Source organism: Stomoxys calcitrans, chromosome 3, assembly GCF_963082655.1.
Source record: "Stomoxys calcitrans chromosome 3, idStoCalc2.1, whole genome shotgun sequence".
NCBI classification, from domain to species: domain Eukaryota; kingdom Metazoa; phylum Arthropoda; class Insecta; order Diptera; family Muscidae; genus Stomoxys; species Stomoxys calcitrans.
Window position 1 is genome coordinate 180025380 of NC_081554.1, and position 24696 is coordinate 180050075.

The following is a 24696-nucleotide window of genomic DNA, read 5'->3' on the forward strand; positions in this document are numbered from 1 at the left end:
CGGAATCTTAGCCTCGATATTGATGGTGGATATACTTGCATTTAAAGTTAAAAAATTTATACTGAATTGCCAGTATGGATTTAGAGGCTGTACAGAGATCATCTTTTGTAGCGCCTTGAAGGTAGGTGAAGACAGTGGTTAGGCTATTTACAAATTCACCGTAATGCTCCGGTGGATGTGATCACACGATCTATGGCTGTAGCTTGAATAATTTACATACCAAGAAAATTAAACTATGTTTAATAGGTTGGATTAATTTGTAAGGACCAAAGATACTCAATAAAATCGCTTATGAAAATCCTAATTTACAAAAAATTCCAGGAAGTTTTTAAGTAAACCAAATGGGACCAACCCTACGGACCGAAATAAACTAAGCCTTTAAACCTGTGGCTGAATATATTTTGGGAGTAGTACATTCTGAATTCTGATGAAATCTTTTTCATAACCACCACCATAGGATGGTGGTTTGTAACACCTCGAAATAATGATCTGGAACGTCTCGACATTTTGATTCGATCTACATATGTCCGTCCGTCTGTCGAAGTCACGAAAGCGGTCGAACGCATAAAGCTAACCGCTTAAAATTTCGCACAGAAACTTTATATCTACATATGTAGGTCATTGGAGATTGCAAATGGGCCATATTGGTTCAGATTTAAATTTAGCTCCCATATAAACCGATCTCCCGATTTGACTTCTTGAGCCCCTGAAAGCCGCAATTTTAGTCCGATTTGGCTGAAGTTTTGCATGTGGTGTTCTGTTATGACTTCCAACAACTGAGATAAGTACGGTCCAAATTAGTCTATAATCTGATATAGCTTCCATATAAACCTGGCTCCCAATTTGATTTCTTGAGCCCCTGGAAGCCGCAATTTTTGTCCGATTTGCCTGAAATTTTACATGTGGTGTTCTGTAATGACTTCCAACAACTGCGCCGAGTACGGTTCAAATCGGTCCATAACCTGATATAGCTTCCATTTAAACCGTTCTTTCGATCTTCTTTTTTCGGTTCCTATAAGTATGTAGAATAAAATAAAATTATGCCCTTCAACAAAATTTAGTTTGTATAAATTTATATCGGAATCCATGGTGGTGGGTTCCCAAGATTCGGCCGGGCGAACTTAGCAGGCTTTCACTTGTTTTATCCTTTTCATAACCACCACCATAGGATGGTGGTTTGTAACACCTCGAAATAATGATCTGGGACCCCATAAAGTATATATATTCTGGATCGTCTCGACATTCTGATTCGATCTACCTATATCCGTCCGTCCGTCTGTCGAAGTCACGATAGCGGTCGAACGCATAAAGAAATTTGAAATTTGAAAATTGAAATTTCGCACAGAAACTTAATATCTATGTAGGTCATTGGAGATTGGAAATGGGCCATATCGGTTCAGATTTAGATATAGCTCCCTCCCATATAAATCGATCTCCCGATTTGACTTCTTGAGCCCCTGAAAGCCGCAATTTGTGTCCGATTTGGCTAAAATTGCATGTGGTGTTCTGTTATGACTTCCAACAACTGAGATAAGTACGGTCCAAATTAGTCTATAACCTGATATAGCTCCCATATAAACCTGGCTCCCAATTTGATTTCTTGAGCCCCTGGAAGCCGCAATTTTTGTCCGATTTGCCTGAAATTTTACATGTGGTGTTCTGTAATGACTTCCAACAACTGCGCCGAGTACGGTTCAAATCGGTCCATAACCTGATATAGCTTCCATTTAAACCGGTCTTTCGATCTTCTTTTTTCGGTTCCTATAAGTATGTAGAATAAAAAAAAATTATGCCCTTCAACTAAATTTAGTTTGTATAAATTTATATCGGAATCCATGGTGATGGGTTGCCAAGATTCCTGGTCTAACTTAGCACGCTTTTACTTGTTTTATCCTGATTTTGTTTTGAGTGGGCTTTTAATTCGACTGCATATCTCACCAATTATGTTATATCGAGATACGCTACCACAATGTGTTACGCAATCACCTGCGGTACTCTTTATCCCTAAAAAACACTGTCACATAATCAAGGCGTAGCATGATTTTATCTCGCTTATGGTTCGTATCTATATATTTCCAGTTTAAAAACGAACTTACGCCATACCTACAGTACTCTTAATCCCTGAAATACACTGTGACATAACCAAGGCTCTGTATGATTTAAGCTCAGCTCTCAACCCACCAGCTCCTGCAGCCTTTTAAATCCTTTCTAGATATTTCCAATTCAAAAATGACCATTACGATGAACGTACCACAGTACACTTATGAAAATTAAATTTCCCGTTTTTTTTAATACTAATTACCTAATGGATCAGATAAAATGTAGAATTAATTCGTCTCCCAGATTTGATATTCAAATTTAGGATCATGTGATGACAATCTATGGTGAGAATTCCAACTGTTTTTTTTTTCTACCACTTCCATTCTCCTTTTGGAGCCATGATGCACCTAGGCGTTATTTTGTCCCCCTAACCGAAATGGAAATTACCCACCACAACATTGTTGGAATGCACGACATTCTTCCACACAGCACAGAACTACTAGTGAGACAGAGATCAAGAGCAACCAGCTGAGCAGACTGACTGCATGGGGGAAATTAACATAAGTGGAAAATAGTGTCGTCGTTGGTTTACCATCATGCTAGGTTTTCCATGGCACTAATGATTATGAACTACTAACACCGGATATCAGATGGAAAAGAGATGATTAAAGCAGCAGCAAAAGCAGCACCCAGTAAAAAAGCCTTGGGGCATAAAAAGAGTGATTAACGTTCCAACAGCATGAGGATCTTGGAGCATTGGAATCAGTGAAGAGAGTAGTGTAGACTGGAGTGTTGCAAAAATAAAGGGTAATGCAATAAGACGGGAGAAATGCCATGGCCAATAGTAAACTGTTCAGTGTGAACGTAGGGCATCACCAAGCTCTCTCCATCGAGCTCTATCGTTGGCCAAAGCTTGACTTGATTCCACGATATATGGGTTAATTCCAACTCTCTTTTCGTATAGCAGATCCATGTCTTTTTCGGGCATCCCCTCCCTCGCTGTCCTTGCGGGTTTCGGCCTAATATATTTCTCGCTCGGTCCCAACCTAGTCCAAGTTATGACCCAACCAAGTCCATTTCTCTTCCAGATTTCTACATCGACAGGGGAAGTGTTTGTTCTTAATTGCAAATCTGGAATGATTATGCGCAGGAAGTTAATGTGGTGGGCACAAGAACATCCTGGGCGAAAACCTGCCTGTGTCTTCTTCAAAGTGCTGCCAAGTCCAGGCAAAATACGCTGCAGAAGAAAACTTTCCATCATTTTATTTATTGAGTTTATCAACGTAATCCCCCACAGTTCGTACACTGAATGGGGTCACCCTTCTTTGGGAGTGTGACCATGATCCCCTTCTTCTTTAATTCCGGGGGGACAGCGTTTGTATACCAGGCCTTCCTGATTTTTAGGGCGATCGCTTGAGCTATGGGGTATGCCCCATACCGCAACAGTTCAGCAGGTATATTATCAGGGCAGGCTGATTTGCCGTTTTTGAGTGAGACCAGAACGGCCTCAATTTTTTCGCAGGTGGGTGGGGCCGTAGAAACCCCTGCGTAGGTTACGGTGCACAAGGGAACTAAGAAGGTCGGTGTTTACGTCCTCGGTTGCTGGTCCTTCGGAGCTGAAGAAACCGCGCCATCGCTTGAATTGCTGTTCGGGTGTTGTTAATTCCGATTATTGTCGTAGGCCTTACATTGTTACCGCTCATTTTTTTTACTGACTCGTAGACACCACGTTTGTTTACAGTATTAGCTGCATTTTCGGCTTTCTCTGCCAGCATATGAAAATATATTAGCTTAACTCTGCGAACTAGGCGCTTGACCAGCGAGGCGCAATATTCAGTGGCCAGGATTTTAGTTATACTTGATTTTGCCCGTAGCAGAGCGTTCCGTAGTCGTTTACGGTGTTTTATTTCCTCTATAGTTTCGTTGCTTATCCATGGGTTTTGGGATCGTGGTGCAATGCTTATGATAGAGGTGGCCATCTCTGTACATGCTGCTGTTATGTGGGCTCATTTATGGGTGTTATTTTGCAGCTTCTCCGTTAATATTGCCTTGTATTCGAGTACTATTGGCGATCTATTTCGGGGTCTTTTAAGTTGAAGAGGTAGAACTTTGTGCTTTTTGTTTGAGTCCTTTTCACGACGGCTGGGTGTAGACGTAGATTGTCCACTAGGAGCATGTGTCCACTATCGATGTCGGATCCTCGTCTAGTTTTCTCATTCATCAGCGAAAGAGTTTGATGATAAGTACGTTATCGATTTGATTAAGGGTGTTTCTATCTGGTGATTCCCAAGTATATTTTGTATATGTGGGGGAATTTTGTGCCTCCAATAAAATAAAGAGCCGGTTTCTTGCGCAGAAATCAACCAATCTGTCGCCATTGTCATTCATGGTACGGCCAAGTCCTTGCATTCCCATGATTGATTGTAGATTATTGTTGTTATTGCCTACCTTGGCATTGAAATCTCCTATAACAAGTCTAATTTCTCCTTTGGGTAGAGAGCGTGTCACTGAGTCGAGTTGGGAATAGAATTGATCCTTTGTTTCGTCGTCATTGGGTTCAGTAGGCGCGTAGTATTGTACAATGGATATTTTACGAAATTTTGAATTTAATCTTGCCGTCACGATGCGTTCGTTATATCTGAATTGATTGTATGATAGAAGAGCTTGCTTTGCTTACGGCGACAGAAGAAGACCGACCCCATTTATACGGTGGATTTCATTGCCTGAAAAAATTAAGTAGTAGGCGCCTTGAAGATCCATAGTTTTAGATTTCGGCCATTGTACTTCACTTGAACCGAGGATGTCTAGGTTGTAGTTTGGTAAAGTCTCGATGCCTCTGCGAGAGTTCTGACGTTCCATGTTCCAATCATAAACCGTGTTCTGAATCCATAGGTCGTCATCGGGGGGTTGTCAGTTCCATTATTTCTTGTTGATGTTTCTATAATCGCGATTTTTTTAGATGGATGGCAGACTGGGCCATCGTCTAGTGCCTAGTGCTGGAGCTGCTACCGACCCACTAGGCCGGGCCTTCTTGATGGTGAATATTTTGAAGATCTGCAAGCGCCATCGTTGGTCATTTCCTTTGGCTCAGCTAACACCCCCTGCTGTGCTAACTTGTTGGTTCGCCCCGCATACTTTATTTCTGCGGTATCCGTCATATCTAATGAGCTTTCCCCAACCCACCACCTGGGGAGACGTTCGATGTCAGAAGCAGCATGGAGGGAGAAACATTTCGGAGGGAAAAATGGTAATGCTTGCGAAAAATGGACTCTGAAACAACGAAAAACTACACAGAACAAGAAAATACACAAAAAGCTCAAAAAGAGATATCCAGAAAGCGAATCAGGAGTTAAACCTTAATCAGGTTTATGACAATACCAAAGAGTAGATTGAGAGTTTTGCAAAAATAAAGGATAATGCAATAAGACGGGATGTTATGTACAAGCGACATCATTTACCCCAGAATTGGCTAATAAGTGCTACTTTAAACTTGATGTTAAGTTAAAAACCAAATCAACATTAGGTTGCATCCACAAAAATAATTTAGAATCCTCCAAAAATAATTTAGAATTTAAAATTCATCATTTATTTTATACTTCAAATTAAGTACACCACTTATTTGAAACCCCTTTAAAGCAGAGAAAATAACTTCACATAAACGTTAAGGTAGATTTCTAGTAAATACTTGGTTTTCATATCGCATGTCTGCAATCTATAGTTATTCACATTTAACTTGGTTATGCATTGCAGAATATATGTATGAGATTATACGAGGGTAGCTTGTAATGATCAACTTTAAAGTCATTGTCAAGGTTTAAGGAAAGCGGGTTGAAAGGTTTTATTAAACGATGAATTAGAAAAAGCCTGGCCCCACAGGAATTTTAATAGACCATTGTCATATTTAGCTTAGTTTGGTCTCATTAGGAATAAGCAGACTGGATGACTAAATCAAGAATTCTGTTTGCCGACCAAAAAAAATCGTTAGTTATAAGGTCTTGGCTAATCTGCTTTCCTAAAACATTGATTTATTTGGTAAAGGTAAAAATATATAGGGCTCTATGTTAACTAGGTGAAAAACTTTGGTATAGCTGGCAGAGTTTCAATGCAGATCGGTTAAAGCTTCAGATAACCAATAAAAATCCAATGAAAAAAATTAATATAATGAGCCGTGAACTTTAAGCGGAGATGGTATGTTTATCATGTCTGGCACATTTTTTCTATATTGGCAGATGGCATTTTTATGCTGCACTGAGACCTACTTTTGGACCGCCTTTAAGATAGGTGGGGATAATCTTGGGGCTACTTACAAAATCCCACTATATAACTCATTGGGTGAGACCGGATGAGCTTTTTAGCAAGAAAAATTAAAGTATGGTCAGACAAAAGAGATTTAATTTATCCACCAATGTCGATGATGGATGTATTTGCATTTAAAGTTAAAATATTTTTATCTATTTTATTAAACCTATTTGAAATAAATCCCAATGAAATAAGTCCAAAATTTTTGGAAGGCTAGGTTAGGTTTAAATGGCAGTCTGCTATCAGACTCACATAGTCGTTTTCGACCACTGTGATACCAGAGGAACAGAAGAAGAAAGATGGCTTCTAGTTCCTACCGTTGAACCATCCAAATCGATTTAAAGTCGAGCAACTTGCGAATGTTCACATCCGCTAAATCATACAGGTTCTCAAAGAAATGAGAACCTAAAGTGGAACTCCTTCTGACTGCTAGTACGGGACACACATACACAGAAGGTATACTATAGTCTCTTCTTCTTTTTTGGAAATTTGGAATTTTTAGAAAGTCTCATAAATTCGGGGACTTATTTTATAGTTGACCCCAATATAAAAATTAAGTCCAAAATCCTTGGACATACCTAATGTTTGCCTTCGGAGTTATTTCACTTTTTTGGAATTTATTTAATTTTTAAGTTGGGACTTATTTCATATTTATTAAGGACCTTCTTATTAGGACTTATTTAATTGGGGGTTATTGCCTTGTAGACCATTTATACATGTCTTTTTGTCTTTGGTTATCACGCACATATCACACTAGACAGTTAAAGACCCTTACCTATGATATCAATGGTGGATGTATTTGCATTTAAAGTTAAAATTTGTATACTGAGTTGACAGCATGGATTTTTAGGCTGCACAAAGAGCATCTTTGATCTTTGCGTATGCGTATCATGTCGTATGCGTATGATGTCTGGCTTATTTTTTGTATGTTGGCGGATTGCATTTTTATGCTGCACTGAGACCTATTTTTGGACCGCCTTTAAGATAGGTGGGGATAATGTTGGGGCTACTTACAAAATCCCACTATATAACTCATTGGGTGAGACCGGATTAGCTTTTTAGCAAGATAAATTATAAAGTATGGTCAGACAAAAGAAATTTAATTGATCCCCCAAAGTCGATGATTGACGTATTGCATTTAAAGTTATAATTTTTACACCAACCTCCATAGGGGAAGTATTTATTATTTTTGTCACCCTTTTTGCATAACATTTAAGTGAATCCATAAATTTCCGTCCGACTGTGGTTATCACCAGAGTCCGGATTTCTATGCAAAACCCAAATTTTGGCATATATTGTTTGGAAAATGCGGTGATATTTTGTAACAGGATTTAATTTTCTAAACATGAAGTATCCTTGAAACTTCGAAAGGCTTCATTTTATTATACATAATGTAGTAGTATTTGGCAAATAATAGATGGGAAAAATTTTCATTTTGCATAACAATCCTGGACCGTTACAAACAGACATGGTCTTCGAAACCAGAAAAGGTTGTCAATTGCCTCGATCATCTGAGGTTCTTTTACAAGTTCTTGCAATTAGTTGCGAGATGTTTTTCACAACTTTATCTTTTCCTTTATGGTAGGTTAGGATAGATATTAGTGGCAACGCTAGACTCACACATAAGAAGGAAAACCCTTTTAGTTCTTATCGTTGAATCATCCAGATCGTTTTAAAAAGCCTAATTACTAGCGAATGCTCTCACATGCTAATTCGGACACTTCCTAACAGAAATAAGAACCTAAAGTGAAAATTCTTCTTTTGCCGGTGCAGTCGTAGAGCACTTGTGAATTTGTTTTCTCTTTTCTTTGTAGTCACAGCTTCTTCACAAAACGTTGCTTGCGACTTGTTCTAGTCAACGTTAGCAAAGCGGAGTTAAGGTTGGGTCATATAATGGTGACGCGTTTACAGCCTCTAATTTAAGATCATTTGTCATCTGTTGCCCTTTGGGCGTTTTATCTGTAAGAATTAACTTTCATGTACCTAGATCATAATCACATATTCCATTTCCCTTTGAACCTCGTAGAGATTGCGACAATCAAGGGCGGCTGTTGAATTCAAATATATTTTCTTTAGAGATTTAATGGTTGCCCGGCTGTCTGGGAAGATATTTATATCCGTATATCCAGTTCCAGTCCTTCAAAGTATGTACTGAAGCTCACATGATCATTTAGTCTGAAACTATCCGTATAGAACTATTAGCCTACTTATGTTCTATTGGCAGGGATATTTAAGTTATAATCGATCCTATTGGGTATAGTGGTACAGAACTTTTTAATCCAACCTGCCTGAGATATCGGGCATTATGTCAAGGTGAACAAATTCTCGTAGCTGCAACTAGACCAAAGAGCAAGCTTCCTTATCCTCATGGAAGTGGTCGCAGCAGTTTGCCTAGCCACAATGTCCATAGCCATTATGTGTACAATGATCGGAGCCATTATCAGATGCTGTTGACCGCAATGCCGTTGAGATGCACAATCAAGACATCCTTTGGACCCGACTGAGTATTGAACGGAAGGTGGTGGTTCTAACTTAATATACCCTCTTGCATGTTATAAGGAAAGTTTCGACTTTTTCTCCCCTTCCAAATGTTCGAAGCTCACCGTGGGTACTTAGCATCTCTTGCTAAAAAGAACAATTCCGTCTTAGGCGGATTAACGCCTAAACCACTTTCGGCCCCCACTTTCGGCTTCACAACTTTTGATCGTCCGAAGAATTCTCGACTTGAACACAATTTTCTCAACAATCCCCGACTAGCCCGTATCAGTGATAATCTTTTCCCGCGCCACATGGCTCATTGGAGAGTTTCACGCGAAATACAATATGCATCCACAAGTAGTTTGAATGTTTCCTCACTATACATTGTACATAGGTTGTCTGACATAAATATACCCTACAGTTATAGGTGTGGAGTGTGGGATCCTATGACGCCTATTGGCCTCGGATGTATACTCCAAGAAACTGCAATCTCCCAATCTTATTTTTGCCTTATAGACGTCCCAGCTGTGTTGTAGCAGTGCGTTGTATACTGAGGCGGCGGCCCTTGTCAATGAAGGAATTCATCAGGTCAATCCGGCACGTACAACCGGCTGCCATGAGTACCTTGTGGCTTTAGTCTGCCTGACCCCATACGGGAGTCATGCAAATCGTTCACGTCGCTTCTGATACGCTTGACCAATACCCTTCAAAGTTTCCATTTTCTTTACAAGCCTTCAAGAGGCAGTACTGTAGAATGAGCAGAATGTATTCGACAAAAACATAAAACGAGTCTATGTGTTTCTTTTAAGTCTTTTCCAAGATTTTTTGTAATGTAAATATCTTGTCTATGAAGGATTTACAGATAAGGCCGTTTATTTCAGATTTAAACGATTACACAGACTTTTTTATCTACAGTTTGACATTCTGTCTTTTTTTCTTGGGCTCTTTCTTTCTAGCCAATCCATTTATCTCGTAACCCATCGGTCCTCGCTGCCTTTTTCTTCCTTCGGCGGCTGAGTTAAGGTTGAAGAGCACGCGGGTATCAACCTTGGTAGCGCTTTTCTCGGAGATCTTAGGTCCATTGTGTTCGCTCTAGAAGAGAGGAAAAGGGAGAAAAAGAAGACAATGAATACAGATTGAAATCTACCATAGTACGATACAAGGCAGAAGAACTAAAATTTAATATAAGGAAAAGCCGATGCGCAAGATAACAGCGAAGGCAATAAGGCTGGCCGGAAAATATCACTCATCGGTACGAGTATCGGCCATTCAGACTTCTAAATTTTTTCCAAACGACGAGAAGCTGAATGCCTGATTGCTTAGCAGGGGATAGAAGGGCGCTAATTGATTTCCAGTACCCGTCTCAGTCTCGACCTCACATGGCCCGACGCCAGAGCTTTCATCACCGCCAAGCACTCTACTTCGGCGCCCCGTAAAAGTCGGCCTATTGCCATACGGACCTTGTAAACTTTCTTTTATCCAGAAAACTTTCTTCTACCCAATCCATTGATATCGTAACCCATCGGTTTCCGCTGCTTTTTATACCCTCCACCATAAGATGGGGGGTATACTAATTTCGTCATTCTGTTTGTAACTACTCGAAATATTCGTCTGAGACCCCATAAAGTATATATATTCTTGATCGTCGTGACATTTTATGTCGATCTAGCCATGTCCGTCCGTCCGTCCGTCCGTCTGTCTGTCGAAAGCACGCTAAGTTCCGAAGGAGTAAAGCTAGCCGCTTGAAATTTTGCACAAATACTTCTTATTAGTGTAGGTCGGTTGGTATTGTAAATGGGCCATATCGGTCCATGTTTTGATATAGCTGCCATATAAACCGATCTTGGGTCTTGACTTCTTGAGCCTCTAGAGTGCGCAATTCTTATCCGATTGGAATTAAATTTTGCACGACGTGTTTTGTTATGATATCCAACAACTGCGCCAAGTACAGTTCAAATCGGTCCATAACCTGATATAGCTGCCATATAAACCGATCTTGGGTTTTGACTTCTTGAGCCTCTAGCGTGCGCAATTCTTATCCGATTGGAATGAAATTTTGCACGACGTGTTTTGTTATTATATCCAACAAATGTGCCAAGTATGGTTCAAATCGGTCCATAACCTGATATAGCTGCCATATAAACCGATCTTGGGTCTTGACTTCTTGAGCCTCTAGAGTGCGCAATTATTATCCGATTGAAATGAAATTTTGCACAACGTGTTTTGTTATTATATCCAACAACTGTGCCAAGTATGGTTCAAATCGGCCCATAACCTGATATAGCTGCCATATAAACCGATCTTGGGTCTTGACTTCTTGAGCCTCTAGAGGGCGCAATTCTTATCCGAATGGAATGGAATTTCGCACGACGTGTTTTGTTATGATACCCAACAACTGTGCCAAGTATGGTTTAAATCGGTCCATAACCTGATATAGCTGTCATATAAACAGATCTGGGGATTTGACTTCTTGAGCTTCTAGAGGGCGCAATTCCTATCCGATTTGGCTGAAATTTTGCATGACGTATTTTATTTTTACTTTCAACAACTGTGCCAAATAAGGTTCAAATTGGTTCATAACCTGATATAGCTGCCATATAAACCGATCTGGGATCTTGACTTCTTGACCCCTAGAAGTCGCAATTATTATCCGATATGCCTGAAATTTTGTACGACGGATCCTCTCATGACCATTAACAAACGTGTTTATTATGGTCTGAATCGGTCTATAGCCCGATACAGATCCCATATAAATCGTTCTGTCTATTTTACTTCGTGAGCCCCAATGGGCGCAATTCTTATACGAATTGGCTGAAATTTTACACAGGTCTCCAACATATAATTTAATTGTGGTCCGAAACTGACCATATCTTGATATCGTTTTAATAGCAGAGAAATTCTTTTCTTATATCCTTTTTTGCCTAAGAAGAGATGCCGGGAAAAGAATTTGACAAATGCGATCCATGGTGGAGGGTATATAAGATTCGGCCCGGCCGAACTTAGCACGCTTTTACTTGTTTCTACCTTTTTTCTACCTCTACGCGTCTATCAACCTTGGTTCCGCTTTACTCGGAGATCTTAGGTCCATTCGCTCTAGAAGAGAGAAAAAGTATTGGGTTGCCCAAAAAGTAATTGCGGATTTTTTAAAAGAAAGTAAATGCATTTTTAATAAAACTTAGAATGAACTTTAATCAAATATACTTTTTTTACACTTTTTTTCTAAAGCAAGCTAAAAGTAACAGCTGATAACTGACAGAAGAAAGAATGCAATTACAGAGTCACAAGCTGTGAAAAAATTTGTCAACCCAATAGATTTTTGGGCAACCCAATAGATAAAGAATACAGATTAAAATCTATGATAGTATGGTACAAGGCAGAAGAACTAAAATTGAATATAAGGGGAAACCAATGCGCGATATAACAGCAAAGGCAGTCCGGCTGACCGGAAAGGATCACTCATCTGTAAGAGAAGTCTTAATGACCTTCTATATTATTTCCGAACGACGAGAGTGCTGATGCCTGAAGAGTCTAGGGATGGAACTTAATTAAGTGTTTTCTACTCCCGAGTGTAGGCTAGTGACCAAAAGGTATTCTACCACCTCCAACTACTCCTCGCCTCCGCAATCCTCGTAGAAGTCTGCCTCTCTCAGTCTCCACCTCACATGGGCCGACGTCAGAGCTTTCAGCACCGCCTAGGGGTTTACCTCGGCGCCTCATAAAAGTCGGCCTATTGCTATACGGACCTTATTGAAGGGACAGAGACGATGTCAATGGTGGATATATTTGCATTTAAAGTTATTTTATTTTAATTTTGCTTGTAACTCAGTGATGTTATAGTAAACATATCCCACATTCAATCTCATGGCAGCCGGTTGTACGCACTGAATTGATCCGATGGAATCCTTCAGTGACAAGGGCTGCCGATTCAGAGTACGTGTACGTGTGCTTTTACGTATATATCGCAGATTAGTTCCTTGTTCAAATTCCCAGTAAAGATCCCCTTTCATGCTAACTCAACCCTCGTTTTTAGATCTTTGTCTCTCTTTCACAAATGAATTCTGCAGAAGTTAGTTTAGCGACTTCTACTTCCCTCAAGTACTACAAATGATACCGGTTTATAACAATTTCCTGAGAAGAATATGGTTGCGGATGACGACCAACCACCAAAAAACAAAAAAGAGGCAACGCCTTGAGCGATTCCATGGCCACAACCACACATACAATCACCATGGGCCACACATCATTAACTATGGCTTAAACGAGTATGTTGCAGAAGGTATTATGTATTTGGCCAAAACCTTGTTTGGGATTCTTGATCTTTGCAAAGGATCGAGCTGCAGGGAAAGGTGTCACAAGTGGTAGTTTTGAAAGACCAGACTTCCCAGCATACATGGCCAATGGTCAAAGTGGTCAGACACCCTAATAGTTGGCCAAGGAATATAAAGCTTGGCACAATTCTATGCGACATACATGACAACCAAGGAGACTCTTATTCCAGCTCTGTCTGTCTGTCTGTCATTCCAAAAAAAAAATTGGAATGCAACACACTTTTAAGCTTAGTTTTCTTGAGGCCATAACATAAATGTGCTACACATCGCATTGTGATGGCTAATAAAGTCTTCTGGTATACACAGGATTTATGTTTAAACACTTAAAAAGTTGTTACAAGTTTAAATAAGTTTTAAATTATGTTATCCATGACCTGTAAACACACTTAAAAATGAGGGTGCTCTAAATAGGTGTTGTGACATGTTCTAAATGGAAAATATCACCAAGAAAAGTCAAGGTCAAGAAAATTTGGGATACAAATTTGATTTGCCTAAAAAAAGGTGGCAAAAACCAGATTTTTATAGAAAATGTCTTAAAAGTGGGCTAGATTGCTTAGGTTTTTAGAAGAATCCACCCGCTGCAACCTAAAGGCCTATGGGTCAAGAAATCGATCAGTCATCAGAGCCTAAAAAAAGGAAATTTTCCCATGAAAATTCCATTAAGGAACAGGGGCAAACTTCCCACATATCAATGAGTGCTGATCAATACTAGTTTAACCTCAATCATATGGGGCCCCGTTTTTATAGCCGAGTCCGAACGGCGTGCTACTGTGCGACACCTCTTTAGGGAGAAGTTTTTACATGGCTGCCATAAAATTTTTTCATAGCCTAAACTACTAGCAGCTTTACTGCACCGGGGAAATCCTGACGGTCGGCTGTCCTTAGAAAAATGGTTGAAAATCGATTAGCGACTTTCTATCCCCTCCTAAGCAATAAAGAAGTCTAAATGTGCAAAAAAAGATGGCTTACCGCCTGAACTTTAAGTGGATTACCTGGCCCGATGCAATCACTCAGCTTGTTTGGTTGAGGGTCGAAGGTATATGCTCCGGCCATTGAAAAGGGAAGTCCTTCATGGATTTTTATGATCCACGTCATAGATGACGTAATGAGAGGGCATTAAATTTTCTGCACAGAAAGGGACCCTTGGGTCAACATTAAGGGCGACTTCACTTTCGGACACAGATAACGGCTGCAAATTGGGATCAAAACCCTCTAATAGACACGCCAACCAATAAGACAGCAGAGGGAAAAACAGCAGTAGAAAGATAAAGTCGTTCTTCAGGAGAATAGCGTTCCAAGCGCCTCGATCCTCTGTGCTCATTCTAAAATCTCTGACACCAAGTTTCGAGGTGTCTCCCACAACTTGATCTTTCCATCGGGCTTATGGTCTTCCCGGTTTGCGTGTACCACCGTGTTTGCCTTCAAAAGACTTCTTTGCTGGAGCTTCTTCATCCATTCTGACAACATGACCTAGCCAACGCAGCCGTTGTGTTTTGATGCGTGTAACTATGCTATCGTCGTCATACAACTCATACAGCTCGTGGTTCATACGTCGCCTATATTCTCCGTTAACGCAAACTGGTCCATATAAGAAGGATCTTTCTCTCAAATACTTCAAGCACTGCCTCATCTGCTTTTACAAGTACCCATGCTTCAGAACCATATAACAGCACGGGTAGTATCAGTGTCTTGTAAAGTATAGTCTTCGTCTGTCGAGAGGTGGCCTTGTTTATAAGTGTTGTCCGATTCAGCTCAATGGTAAGAGTAATTCTTGTATGAGACGGTACCCTAGGTTCAGTCCGGGCGAACTTAGGGAGCTTTTTACTTCTTTTTTTAAAGTGCTTATGATTTGTTGCCTTTTTTTTCGCTTAAAAATGTATAATGCCCATAAAATATTTCTAATTCGTTATAACTGCCACCTTTGTTCAGCTCTTCAGTGACCATTCAGTGCTTGAATGGCCATTCAGTGCTTGAATGACCATTCATTGCTTAAATTACCATTCTACTCATAGTCACGATTCCAAAAGATATAGTTATTGGTTACTTAAATTTTGATGCATTCTTTACAATTTCAATTACATTGCAACATATCATAATATTTCTTGAAGTTTAAGTTAACAATGGTGTGAGCATAGATTTTTAATTTACCATCATTTGTATGGTAGTCATGTTTACAGAGACCATATTCTTAGTGGTGAAAAGAATGCTCAGAATGAGGTTAGTTTCATAAATCTTCTCAGCTGACAAACTGAGCGTGCGCGCAACGCCAATGATAGCAGTTGTATGCATAGAATTTTTTGGGGTATGTCAGGGAGTGATTGTCTTTAGATTTGTGTAAGTGATTTTAAAATGCCATAGAATTGAAAGAAAAGAGGCTTTCAAATTTAAATATTCAGAACATGGAGATGTTTGTCGACCACATCGAAGTGGGGAAATTTGGTGTTAAAAGCAGGATCCTCCTTTGAATTTTAAAGCTATGTTGGAGTACATAAAAGCATTAAGACGTTTTCCTTCTTTCAAAAGATCGATTAACCAGGTTTGGGATATGTGTAGGTCCCCAAAGTTCTTAGGCGTTGGTACTTGTTAAGTCCCCAAAGTTTGGAAAAATAAGGGTTGACTATTTGGCTCATACTTACACCAATTTTTCGATTTAAAAATTCGATTGTTTGTCGGTTTGTTTGTTTGTTCCGTATAGACTCAAAAACAGATGAGCAGATTACCATAAAATTTTCACAGATTGTGTAGGTTGGTCGGGAAGGAAACATAGGCTATATAATTTTTTAATATCGGGAGGGGGGGCGGACCCTCCCCCTTACCTTAAAATTACTACCCAAAAATTAAAGTGGACCGATAGGGACAATATGGGATTCAAATGAAAGGTATCCAAAAGTAGAGTACGAATTTCATAATAAAAGTTGGGTCCAAGTACCTGGGGGCCGCCAACCCCAAAACCCCTCAAAATAGGTTTATTTGACGATTATGACAATTATTATCATCATTATGACAATTAGTATCAAATTAAAAGTATGCGGGAGTAGATAACGAATCTGGCATTCAAATTCATGTCGAAGTTTAGGGGGTCACCCCACTCCCACAAAAACGCCCAAAATGGGCACACGGATATATGGGACTCGGTTTGTTTGTTCCGTATGGACTGATAAACGGCAGAACGGATTTTCTCGAAATTTTCACATGCTGTGTAGGTTGGTCTGGACGGAAACATAGGTAATATAATTTTTCGGTATCGGAAGGGGGATGAACCTTCCCCTCTTATGTCAAAAACACAGCCAAAAATCAAAAGTGGACCGATCGGGACAATATAGGTATCAAATGAAAGGTATTGGAGATTATAATACGAATATGGTATCAAAATTTGAGTCTAAGTCCCAATCGGGCCGTCCCAACCCCAAAACTCAAAATTACACTTTCATTTCAATATGGGGTTCAAATGAAAGGTATTCGGGAGTAGAGTTCGAATCTGTCATACAAAATCAGATCGAAGTATAAGGGGTCACGCCAACCCTTAAAAACGCTATTAGACCCATTATGACTATATGATACTTGACTGAACCGATTTTCTCGAAATTTTCACAGATTGTGTAAGTTTGTCTGGAAGGAAACATAGGCTATATAATTTTTAGATATCGAATGGAGGCGGTCCCTCCTCCTTACCCCAACAACGCCATCCAAAACCAAATGTGGACCGATAGGCACAATATGGGTATGAAATGAAAGGTATTGGAGACTAGAAGGCGAATATCGTATTAAAATTTGGTTCCAAGTACCCAGCGGGCCTCCCCAATTCAAAAACTTCTCTAAAAAGATATATTCAAGGTTCATATCAATATGGGCCTCATATGAAGAGTATTCGACAGTAGATTACAAATATGGCATAAAAAATTAGGTCCAAGTAATGGGAGGTCGCCCCACCCCCAGATACCCCCAAATGGGCATATAAGCCGACCATGTCTCAATGGGACTCAAATGAAAGGTATTTGGGAGTAGATTACGAATATGACATTGAAATTTCAAGTCTAGGTTGCGCTTTTCTTTCCAAAAATCAGTCAAATAGGTTGATAATGGGTCAATCAATGACATATGACAATATGGGACTCAAATGAAAGGCCTTTGAGAGTAGAAAACGAAATTGATATCCAATTTTGGAGCCAAGTGTCTTGGTGTGCGCCCTAAAGCGCCCCCTCAACTGAACTTAATTTCCGATTATGGCAATATGGAGCTCAAATTAACGTTACTTTGGAGTAAAGAACGAATTTGATATCTATTTTCAGGGCAAAGTGCCGGTGGCTGCCCCAGCCCCTAAACACCCTCCAAACGGTTCATATGTACCGACCATGGCAATATAAGGCTTAAATATTGATATCCATATTAGAGACGAAATGTCTGAGTGAGATTTTGAGTAGGTCCTCAAAGTTCTTAAGAGAGAAAATAAGGTCCCCAAAGTTTGACCCCAAAAATTAGGGATTGACATTTGAATCACAGTAACATCAACAAAACTTATAAGATTTTCGATTTTTAAAATAAAATTATTATAAAAGACACATTTGTTGTAATAAAAGGACCATAATTTTAGACATACAATGTCCTAGAGTATCGATAATTTATTGTTCATTTACGATTGAAATTCTCAGTTCATCTCTCAACTTACAACATCGAAGTATTCAGCCTTAAGCTCATCCCCAGTTTGTCCCATTCTATTGTCAGTCGGTGTTTCTTTTTTCTAGTTTAACTCCCAACATGCCGATATGTATGTATGAATGTGTGGGTCTCTGACAAAGAGTGTAACCTTTTCTGTTATTCTTGCCTTTGTTGTAGTTGTGTATGTTTTTTTTTATTGTTGCTTTTCTGGTTCTCTCACAGTGTCCCCTACAACAGCTGAGAAAAAACTCCGGCTTGTTAAAATACCATCGAACTAATAAAAGAAAATAACAAAGCTGAAGAAAAAACAAACAAAATAAGCCCAATAGAATTTCAACCAGTTTTATGTTCGAACCATGCACCAAACCAAGGCATTCACATTGCATATCATGATAATAGGAGCAACAAGGCGCAAAGGCAACGACGACGATGTCTACGACTACCAATGCGATTCATTCTTTTGAGGGGGCATACGGGGGGGAGTAACTTTAAGATTTACACCCATCTCCCGGTTTAGGTTAAGATAGTTTACAAAAAAAAAACACTAACACAAACCTCAACCCTATTATTGATGGCGGGAGTATTGCTGAGAGTAGAAGAGAGATCATGTTTGATGTCTGTGAAGAGAAATAGTACAGTGGTATGTAGCTGTTGTATCAGGGTTACCAAATTAAATGATTATAGTTGTTTTGATGATTTTTTCCAATGTATGGTTTTTTTAACGCTTCTTTCTCATATCACTTGTCTGATTTTATTGAAATTTCATATATTGATTATTCGGAGCATTTATATATACAACATTTTAAATTCACATTAAAATTTTTTTTTGTAAATAGAAATATTATTGAATAAGCTCCAATGACAAAATAAATTGTATCAGTAGACCAAAATAGTGGATTTTTTGGTGTACCTAAAGAAAGCATCATATGCCACTAGACACTTTAAGGCTTTTCCGAACGAATTTTATTTGAATTTAGGTTAGGTTAGCTTAAAAGAGGGTGTGGATATAAGCTCTATGGCCTTATGGACTTACACTTAAGCCGGTAATCGGCTTTTTGTGAGCTCTATTTCTAACAAGTAAACTCGAAAAAGAAAATCTAAGTTAGAAATCCACACTACGTCCCTAAGTAGGTTAATGTCTAGTATTTTATACCCACCTATACCCACCTAAATGAGCTTGTAGTCCTATGTGTCCCGTTATCACACCGAAAGCTATGCTGACTTCCTATTTACATCCTTTCAGTAAAAGCCTCGTCTTTTCACGATCCTTATTGCCTTGATGGTTTAATGTCCGTAATGATGTTAACACTCGACGTTCTCGCGTTAACACCTCACTACCTCCCGGATTCCGTAATCGCCCCAACTCCGCCCGCAGGACGGTATTATGTTCAGGCAGTCGAAAATAGATCTCAGTCCCTGGTTTCTCAATGTCGACCCCCAGGCCCACTCTGTCTTCTTTGATTCATCGGTGTTGCATGATCTCACAGATGGCAATGCCAGAGTTCCATCAATCCAAGACAGTGCCTCTGGCAGCAGTGTCTCGCACTGGACCACAAGTGTCATCCCAGGTATCCGATCTGAAACCTCTTCTATTCCACCCAGGTTTTCTATCGTCGGCTCGATTAAGCGCGATGGTATGATCCGCTCCAATCCTCTATCATTGCCTTAAGTCTCATAGCCGCAACGGCTGCCTCACACTTAATCTGTATATCTGTGGGTATAGATATCCGATATCAAAAATAATCTCCAGTGCCCTAGTGGGGGAGTTGTTGTCTATATCATACCATAGGTACATAAAAGCGATGACCATTAATGATTTGCTTGGCTGCTCCAGGGAGAAATCGGAGATAAATTTAGATTCATACTGGTTACGATATAGTTTCTAGTAATACCTTCTGTCGGGCGATTGATAAATTTAAAGTTGTTTGATCTGAGTCCACGATACTTGTTACCTCTAACCATGGTTCCTGGATGAGTACCAAGTCGGTACCATCTCTTCCAAAGTTATGAGAAGATCGGCTGTGGCTGCCTTAGACTAGTGCAAATTGATGTTCATCCCAAGGATCTCAAGGTGAATAACATTCGGAATTCTTTGTCTTTCGACATCTAGCTACATGGAGACTTCTCCCGCCCTGTTATAGAATAGTGTGCCGATGACATTACAGGGAATATTTTCAAGTTACGACTTCTAAAGAATTCCGTCAAGTCATGGAAATTCTATTCATAGCGAAACTGTTAAAAGAGAATATCCCAAATGTCCTTGGCTCTAAGGAATTTAGAAGAAGAGACCATCCAAATATGGCAACTGAGGTGCTTAAACGAGACTCGGCTTAGGTGGACAGACCGACTTTTCAATGATATTCAGAGGTGGAGAGACAGGAGGCACGGGGATGTAAACTTCATCCAAACCCAGATGTTATCCGGCCTAGGATATTTCAAAGTGCACGTCTAACAGCTGCTGGTAGGCAGGGAACTAGAGCCGCTTTTTGGCTATTTTCACCCTACAACATAGCGCAGAAGATGCTGGAAAAGGAGAGGAATTGGGAGGCAGTCACCAGATACTTTTAACAAATACTGCGTAGGAAAAATATGGACATAGACGCAACGGACACTATGTGAAGGAGATGGTTAAGCACAAAATGAGATTAATGCGAACGTATTTCCGAGGTGATCGGATCCATTTAGGGAACGGATGTCGGGAAGCCACTGTGTCAAATTTCACCAAAATCGGATAATACATGCGCCTTTAATAGGCCAAAGACCTTAAATCGGGAGATCGGTCTATATCGGCAGCTATATCCAATTATGGAAAGATCTTGCCCATATTGATCATGTATATCGAAGTGCCTCACACAGCTTACAATGCCAACTTTAAGCGAAAACGGGTAATAAATGCGTCATTTATGGGCTCAAGACCTTAAGTCGGTTGACAGGTATATACAGCAGCAATATCCAAATACAGACCTATCTGAACCATATATAGGACGGGCCTCGAAAATACTAACATAGGTAACTCTGCCAAATTTGGGCGAAATTGGTTAACTAATGGGCTTTTTATGGGACCAAGATATTAAATCGGGAGATCGGTGTATATGGCAGCTATATCCAAATACAGCCTGATTTCACAACAGTCGGTACGAATATCAGTCTAATGCATCAAATTGCGACCAATTTTAGTGAAATTGGATAATAAATGTGAGCCTAAGACCATAAATCGGCAGATGGGTGTATATGGGTGCTGTATCAAGATATAGTCCGTTATAGCCCATTTTCAAAATTAACCCGCATATGAACAAAACAAGTTCTAAGTTCGTCCGGGCCGAATCTAAGGAACTCAACACCATGGATTCTGCAAAAAATTTATACAAAATAAATTTAGTTTAAGAGCACAATTTTAATTTACATACCAAACATCTGTCAAATCAGCAAAAATTAAAGCTTCTAAGATTAAAGGATGATCGAGCGAGCGAGACCGCTTTACATGGGAGCTACATCAGGTTATACACCGATTTGGACCAAATCGGACGAAAATTGCGGCTTGTAAGGGCTCAAGAAATCAAATCGGGAGATCGGTTTATATGGGAGCTATATAAGCTTTCAGACCGATTTGGACCCGCTAGACGCAGTTGTTGAAAGTCATAACTCAACACTACATGATAAATTTCACCCAAATCGGTCAAAAATTTCGGCTTGTAAGGGCTCAAGAAGTCAAATCGGGAGATCGGTTTATATGGAAGCCATATCAGGTTATAGACCGATTTGGACCCGCTAGCCACAGTTTTTGGAAGTCATAACTAAATGTTACATTCAAAATTTCAGCCAAATCGGTCGAAAATTTCGGCTTGTAAGGGCTCCAGAAGTCAAATCGGGAGGTATATCGGGTTAAAGACCGATTTGGACACGCTAGCCACAGTTGTTGGAAGTCATAACTGAACACTACATGCTAAATTTCAGGCACTTCGGACAAAAATTGCGGATAGTAAGGGCTCAAGAAGTCAAATAGGGAGGTCGGTTTATATGGGAGCTATATAAGGTTTTATACCGATTTGGACTGTACTTGGCACAGGTGTTGGAAGTCTTAACAGAACACTATGTACAAAATTTCAGCTAAAGCGGACAAAAATTGCGGCTTCCAGATGCTTAAAAGTCAAATCGGGAGATCGGTTTATATGGGAGCTATATTCAAACCTGAACCGATATGGCCCATTTGCAATCCCCAACAACCGCCATCAATATTAAGTATCTGTGAAAGATTTCAAGCGGCTAGCTTTACGCGTTCGACCGCTATCTTGATTTCGACAGACGAACCGACATGGCTAGATCGACTCAGAACGTCGAGACGATCAAGAATATATATACTTAATGGGGTCTTAGACAAATATTTCGAGGTGTTACAATCGGAATGACTAGATTAGTGTTCACCCATCCTATGATGGTGGGTACAAAAAGAGTCGGTGCAAAGCTTCAGTTAATTATCTCTAGTTTTGAAACGCGTAGCGTAATTTTAACAGACAAACGGACGGACAGATATGGCTAGATCGTCTTAGATTTTTACGACGATCACGCATTTATATATTTTGTAGGTTCGGAACAGGATATTTCGATTAGTTGCTTATGGAATGACAAAATGAATATACCCCATCTTTCGGTGTTGAGTATAAAAAGGATTTATTTCATATTTTATTTAATTTTATATTATTTTTTTTAATTATATTTTGTTATTTTTTTGTTCTGGAATATTTTATGTTCATTCTAATTAAATTTATTTTCTTTAGTCATATTTATTTTATTTTTTTAGTTATTTTATTTAAGTTTTTTTTTTGTTTCGTTTTAATTCTGCTCCATTTGATTTCATTTTAATTCTTTAACTTAAAAGTAAATCTTGCTAACATGGCAACTCTGCTTCTCTAGTGCCATCGATCGCTGGCATTTAAATGACATGCGAACATGTTGGAAGGCATGTTTGTCTGCTCATACTCACTCTCCAACTCTCTCTCACGCTCTTTGTGTACTTGTGTTGAGGCTTGGCTTATTGGTTTGGTTTGTTGTCGGCTAGCCGCAGTTGTTGTTAACCGACTCAAAACAGGTAATGACCACATTTTGGCTTTTCAGTTACTTTTAACGTTTTACCATGAGAAGGTGCAAAACTCTGTTGTACGCGTTGTGATACCGTCGTCTGTGTTAGGAACTTTGTTTAAGACGCGTCTTTCCTTGGTCTTTAGTATTTTCGGTCTATACCAGCGCGCACAACATATTTCGTGTTTGTTTTGTTATGTGTTTTTTCTTGTGGAATATCGTCTCGTCTTAAGAAAGTAACAAGTTTTGTTTTTTTGTTTGTATGAAAAGAATAATGTAAGAAAGAAAATACGAAGAAGAAGAAGAAAATGCTGTAAAGAGTAAAGAAAAGAAGTGAGTGAGATGATCAAAATCAGAATAGTGGTAAATAACTCCAAAGAAGTTACAAAAGAGCATGAAGCAAGTCTAAAGTGTTTATATGAATTGGAGTGTTTGTGTATGTTTGTGTGTTAAAACCCCCCTTTTTCCCTGCCAAAGAAAAGATGTTGATGAGATGATAAGAATTCTCATAATGATGGTGATTGCCATTCAATGCTTAAACAAAAGAGAAAGAGGTGTAAAGAAAATTAAATTATTCTAAAGAAAGAAAACCGGGGAAAACAAGTAAAAGAAAACAAGAAAATTATTAAAAGAATATGAAAAATGTTGTAAATTAACCAACACACAGGAGTGTGGCAATGCCAAACGAAAATGTGATCCTTAAAAAAAATTTACTGAGAAAGGGATTTTTACTTAAAGATTGGAAGATGAACTGCTTAACATGGCTGTGTGGTTTGGTAGTCTGATTTACCTTAACAGCAAAGTGAGGCAATATACCATTTATGAGCGTGTACGATACGCTACGGATTGGATAGGTTATGTTGAATAAGAAGAAATTCTACATAAAGAAAAGTTCACTTGTAGGATAGTTTCAGCTCTACTGGAGTGAGAGGTAGAGTGGGAGATCCAGGAAAAAGAAAGAAGAGACCCCAGATCGTAGAATAGGGAAAATGGTAGTGAGCTAACATATTCAAAGTGTGTTTGTTTCGTAATGACTGTAAAACGCCTCAAATGCCGCTTTTCTTCTCCCTTTTCAATTTGGCACCGATCGGTCCAGATTTGGATAAAGCTGCCATATAGACCGATCTTGATTCAAGGTCTTGGGCCCATAAAAGGCGCATTTATGGTCCGATTTTGCCAGTGCGTTATGCTAAGTCACTCGACATCTTTCTGCAGTTTGGACCAGATAGGTCCAGATTTGGATATAGCTGCATATAGACCGATCTTTCGATTTAAGGTTTTAGGCCCATAAAAAGCTCATTTATTGTCCGATTTTGCCAAAATTTAAGTCAGTGAGTTCTGTTAGGTTCTTCGAAATCTTTCTGCAATTTGACCCAGATCGGGGCAGATTTCGATATAGCTGCCATATAGGCTGATTTCTCAATTTAAGGTCTTGGGTCCATAAAAGGCGGATTTATTGTCCGATTTCGCCGAAATTTGGGACACTGGGTTGTGTTAGGCCCCTCGACATCTTCCTTCAATTTCCTATTTCCTATTTCTCGATTTAAGGTCTTGGGTCCATTAAAGGTGCATTCATTGTCTGATGTCGCCGAAATTTAACACAGTGAGTTGTGTTTGGTCTTTCGACATCCTTCGTTCATTTGGTCCGTATCGGTCTAGATTTGAATATAGCTGCCATATAGACCGATCTCTCGATTTAAGATCTTGGGCTCATAAAAGGCCCATTTATTGTCCGATGTCGCAAAAATTTAAGACAGTGAGTTGTGTTAGGCCCTTCGACATCTTTCTGCGCAGATCGGTCCAGATTTAGATATAGCTG

General features: G+C 39.4%; 2 protein-coding genes across 5 annotated transcripts in view; one reads left to right on the forward strand and one right to left on the reverse strand.

Moving 5' to 3' along the window:
- Nucleotides 1-4260: 4260 nt before the first annotated feature.
- On the reverse strand, nt 4261-15314 carry LOC131996226 (craniofacial development protein 2-like). Its single transcript, XM_059365712.1, has 3 exons — nt 15294-15314; nt 9731-9909; nt 4261-4678 (listed from the first exon to the last, which is right to left on the reverse strand). Exons 1-3 carry the CDS (start codon nt 15312-15314, stop codon nt 4261-4263), a joined length of 618 nt encoding a protein of 205 aa, XP_059221695.1.
- Nucleotides 15315-22948: 7634 nt separating this feature from the next.
- The window catches only part of LOC106083188 (serine-rich adhesin for platelets), a 536175-nt gene continuing 534427 nt past the window's right edge, over nt 22949-24696 (forward strand). For all 4 annotated transcript variants that reach the window (XM_059364645.1, XM_059364644.1, XM_059364647.1 and 1 more), the window contains exon 1: nt 22949-23210. The gene's annotated coding sequence lies outside the window, so the exon portion shown is untranslated. The remainder of the gene's footprint in view (nt 23211-24696) is intronic.